Source organism: Nicotiana tabacum, chromosome 16, assembly GCF_000715075.1.
Source record: "Nicotiana tabacum cultivar K326 chromosome 16, ASM71507v2, whole genome shotgun sequence".
NCBI classification, from domain to species: Eukaryota; Viridiplantae; Streptophyta; class Magnoliopsida; order Solanales; family Solanaceae; genus Nicotiana; species Nicotiana tabacum.
The window spans coordinates 1,457,108-1,462,107 of NC_134095.1; the positions used below are offsets into that span (position 1 = coordinate 1,457,108).

General features: G+C 33.5%; 1 protein-coding gene across 6 annotated transcripts; it reads right to left on the minus strand.

Annotated features, from left to right (window-relative positions):
• Positions 1–403: 403 nt before the first annotated feature.
• LOC107800378 (uncharacterized) lies at positions 404–3,307 on the minus strand. Of its 6 annotated transcripts, none has more exons than XM_075232537.1 (6): positions 2,988–3,307; positions 1,886–1,980; positions 1,667–1,807; positions 1,405–1,524; positions 722–817; positions 404–614 (listed from the first exon to the last, which is right to left on the minus strand). In XM_075232537.1, the coding sequence occupies exons 3-6, from the start codon at positions 1,805–1,807 to the stop codon at positions 498–500; spliced, it is 474 nt and encodes a 157-aa protein (XP_075088638.1). In that variant the 5' UTR covers positions 1,886–1,980; positions 2,988–3,307; the 3' UTR covers positions 404–497. The 6 variants fall into 6 exon arrangements, with proteins under 6 accessions (XP_075088638.1, XP_075088637.1, XP_075088639.1 ...); XM_075232536.1 differs by lacking the exon at positions 2,988–3,307 and adding an exon at positions 2,307–2,445; XM_075232538.1 differs by lacking the exon at positions 2,988–3,307 and adding an exon at positions 2,307–2,397 and having other exon boundaries at positions 1,886–1,935.
• Between the last annotated feature and the right edge of the window lie 1,693 nt (positions 3,308–5,000).

Consider the following 5,000-nt stretch of genomic DNA (forward strand, 5'->3'; position numbering starts at 1 on the left):
GTTGCAGCAAAATAGTGGCTATTTTTCATTGACTTAGTAAACGCTGACTATTTCTAAATGACCAATCCGAAAATTAGTTATACCGTGCTATTTTTACCAAGAAACATTGACCCGCTCATTCATTGACATAGTTCATATTACTCTGCTCAAATTTAGCTCATTTCCACTTATTTGACATTCCAGCTTTGATGCTTTATCATTAATATTTAATTGCTAACCGTTGTTCGATTCAATTGGCGTGCACCTATACAATTTTATTGGGTAACTACTATTTTGGCTAGGTATTGAGTAACTATACCGACCAAGTCGTAGACAGATCGAAATAAGTCACCTATAGTGTTTTAGCTATTTGAAAACAGACCTTCCATTTTTTTTCTATTCTATCCTTTTATTCATGGCAGTGTAAGGGAAAGGGATGAATCTGTTTCTCCTCAAAAGTTATGAATGTTTGATACAGAAGAATTTGATTTGCTCTATGATACAAATTATCAGCAAAATTACATATTTGAAGGAACAGTTTTTGCTTTAGTTCTCCTAGAGAATTTGTACATGATCATCCTAGCAATTTTATAGAACCAAAAAGCACTAACAAGTTGCAGTCCAAAAGCCATGGCCTGGAAAATCATAGAAAAATTATTTCACCAATTTGTTATTTTAAAATTAGCTTTTGTTTTAAAAGAAATTGTGATTACGCCATAATTATAGAAGCACTTGTAATTACCTTAATGAGGATTGGATTATCAGCAGAAAGAGTCACATAGGTTAGATATGGCCCTCCTACCATCCTAGCACAGCTGAAAATTACTGCAAATAAAACCTACAAATTAAAGCGATTATCATGGCTTAGTGATTACATACATATTGGATGTCATTCCATTGATAATAATTACTCTGTACAATTACAAATTTTAAGCTTTCACATAGTATTTTATATAGGGCAGCCCGGTGCACTAAACTTCTGCTACGCGCGGGGTCTGTAGCAGAGCCGCACTACAAGGATCTATTGTATGCAGCTTTACCCTATATTTCTGCAAAAGATTGTTTCCATGGCTCGAACCCATGACCTCCTGATCACATGACAACAACTTTACCAGTTACACCAAGGTTCCCCTTCTCACGTGGTATTTTATCTAACTAAAAAATTCAACTGCAACTTAATATTTTCTACTGCTATATATCATTTTAAATCCATTATCCAGTTCAACAAAATTTCTTTATAGTGGAAATAAAGTAGATAAATTAGAACTTGAGAAGCTAATATCAACTGCAAGATCTAGATTGGTGTCTTATAAGTTAATAACTTAACTCTGTTTCACTAAACTAATAGTATCAAATAAAATGAAATCAAGGGAAAAAAATATCTTTAAATTGGAAAGAGAATAAATTAGAAGTCGAGAAACTAACATCAGCAGCAAGATTAAGGTCAGTGTCTTTGTATCCAAGCTCTTTGAGAATCTCCCTCAAGTGTAAGAATGGACTGGAAATCTCTGTCAACCACAATGCTGCTACCATTTCTGAACCACACTGCATATTACAAAACTTTTCATAGTTAAAAGTGAGGATTTAAACATTTTGTATTTAGATGTATTTTAATAGGCCAAAAAAAGGATCTTATTACCAAAAAAACAAAAAACAAAAAACAAAAAAAGAAGAGGATTTTACTTGCCCATTCATAGTAAAGCCCAGCTCCAAGTCCAACAGCACTAACCAAATGATGAATTAAGTTATCAATCTTCACTTGCTTGTCAAATAGACAGCATACAAAATCATAAATAAGATAGGCTACACTCACTGCTATTGCCCTCATCTGTTCAGTTTTTTCAAACATCACCATTAGAGCAAGACTTGAAAATATTATCAAGAAAAAAATTCCAATACAAAATACCTGCTTGGTAGTAGATCTTGAAGCCAAAGGACTAATAGGGCCACTCCAATCTTGAACAGAAATAGAAGCTAATGTTACTGCTAAAATTGCATGAACTGTGGAAACCAAACGGTTGCAAAAATCAAAAGAACGATTTGGAAATATTTTTCTTGTTAATAAAAATAATGTCGTCCATGATACAACTCCAAATACTATTAAATTTATGATTGACTCATCCATCCGGCAGAAAATTCTCAGAACCGCAAAAAGGATTTTTAAGAATAAAATGAGATTTCGGATAAGAAAAGAACAAGAAGTCGTCGGCCAGGTAGTATTAATAACTAAATTTAAGAGTTTCATTAAATGTAATTGGGCAGGTAGCTGACGGTTCAGATTCATTGCATTATTTTTCTCAAGTCTAAAACATAGATGGTTAACCTACCTCGGGCCAAGATTTATGTGCTTTTAATTTCTTTCTCGGAAATTTTTGGTAATCTATTAAGGGGGAAGGAGAAGACTTTTGAAATGTGTGGTTAAGCAAGTTCAAGGGGCAAAAGCTTTGTATGACCATGATATTTATATAGCTATCAACTTTTAATAATAAAGTAACAATAACAGGTCTCTAAAATTAGGCCTTTTGTCTCTTGTAATGTTGCTTCGTTGTATTTATACTGTGGGTTGTCGTATATTTGCTCTAATTTCGAATGTCCAATCAGGAAAATGACCAGGAAGGGGGCTTCAATTGGATATGGGCTAGGAAAGTTCCTAGTAAGATCAAATATTTCCTTTGGCTTATTATTAAAAGCCAAAGCCATAGAGTACATTCATGTAGCAGGAGGATGCCAGGAAAACCTGATTTGTTCATCTAGATCAAATGGCACCCCCCTCAAAGGGACCACTACAAACTCAACACTGATGGTGCAACCCTTCAAAATGAACTGGTGGGAGGCCTGGGCGGGGTTATTAGGAATAGCAGGGGAGGGCTGAGTAATGGGTTTCATGAAAAAAATAACATGTACTAACATACAACACTATGAACTAATAGCATTGATGCAGGGGCTAAAGATGGCGATAACAAATAATGGATTCTGCTCAGGCAATTAATTGTATCAATAGAGATAACCTAATTTTTGACAATTTGATATGTGAATGCAGGTGATCACTCCTGGTAGCACTGGCCCGTCCACCAGTAAACCACGTCTTCAGAGAAGCAAATAGAGTCACGGACAAGCTAGTGAAGGAAGCAGGGAAGTGGACTGAAGTGGATAGAAATTTTTTGGTAGTTACTCCGATGTTTACCAATAAAAGAAAAATAATGGTTTGTAATAACATTAATGTAGCAATAGATTACTCTTTATTTGTAGACGCGAATATCGTACTACATATTGTAACTGACACTAATTAGTTTATGTTATTACATATTATATCCTTTTAACCAAAAAAAATAGAGGATATTTCGTTGTGCTAACATTGCTTGCCAGTTTCCTTAAAAACATTACTATGTAATTAAATGACCAATATTCAATACATGTGTTTGTAGGTAGAACTTTTCTCCTTTTATTATGATTAGTTGATATTCTTATTCATTATATTACTTAACCATGATAAGTTGATATGATCTGGTATAAACATCCGATGGGAATAAATCTTTACCTGACTGAATTGTATTGATCTTCTCCTAATTAACTTTAGTGAAACTAATTCACAAAACTTAAATCATATAATCGTACCTTGATGATTACTCCATTTCTTTTAATTTCATAAATAAATTGCAAAATTCAGCTTGTACTTAGACATGTCAAATTCTGATGCACAAGGATCCAAGTATCGCTCAGTCGCAGGCACCCATCAGACAGCTAGCTTCGCCACATGTGTATTCCATATACACTTCACTTTAATTTTAACGTGCTAATATTAGATTGCTGAATTTATTGTTAGCATGAAATTTATCTACATAACACCAAAATATAACAAAAAGGATAGATCGAATTTTTAGAGTAAAGACAATAGAAGGACTTTTTAGATTACACGTGCTTGTATATTTTCCTGCAAAATCTGACATTTATTCTTTAATCTGGATTAACGCCGTTGTCAAACCATCAAAAATTGATTCTTTTGTATGAATTAACTCCGTGGTTTAACCGTCTCAAAGAAAGGAAGAGAAAAACAAGAGAGGCTGTTCAAAGTTTAATTGAAGTTGTAAAGACCAAGAGGGGCACAGAACTTAAGAAGAAAAATAGGAAGGAATCATGGTGATATTTTTGGAATGTTGGCTAGTAGTTGGTGGACGATGGATAATTGGTCTTTCTTTGCTATTGAGTGTTTAAAAAATTAGTTCCTCTGTTTCAATTTGTTTGGACAGTTTACTTGATATAAAATTTAATAAAGACGAAAACTTATAAAACTTATTATCTTAAATATATAATATTTGCCTGACAACAAAATTTTAAAATTTGCTTTCTTACACTAGTCATAGCATTTGTATGACTATAAAAGTTTTCTGCTAGAAAAATATTACAATATTTCAAACTTTTTGAAATAACCTAATAAAAAAAATAGTATCAATTTTACGTTTTACGTACATAATTCCTCCATATTTCTAATTTTCAATGAGTTGACCTGTAGTAAAGTTGGAAACAGACTTTATAAATTTTTTCAGTCAGCGTGACGATGCAGTTGAACCAATTTTTAGCTGTCAAGAACTAACAGGCCCATAATAGATCAATTTGACACCTACAGGCCCAAAACGGCAATTTCAAAAATTTACGTAAAAATAGCACGGTATAGCCAGTTTTCGGACTGGTCATTCAAAAAGAGCCAGCGTTTACGAAGTCAATAAAAAATAGTCACTATTTTGCTGCAACAGAGACCGGTCCAGCATAATATACTGGAGTTTGGTGCACCTGTGTATGAACTCCAGCATATTATGCTGGACCGGTATATTTTGCTAACTCCAGTATAATATACTGGAGACTGGAGCACCGGTGCTCCAAACTCCAGTATATTATATTGGACAATTATACTTGCTGGAACTCCAGTATATTATACTGGCGTATTTTCCAGGTTTGAACAGTGTTTTCGCTCAGATTTATCTTTATATAAAAAGTGATTAAATTTCGATTACTTTTGAAACTGA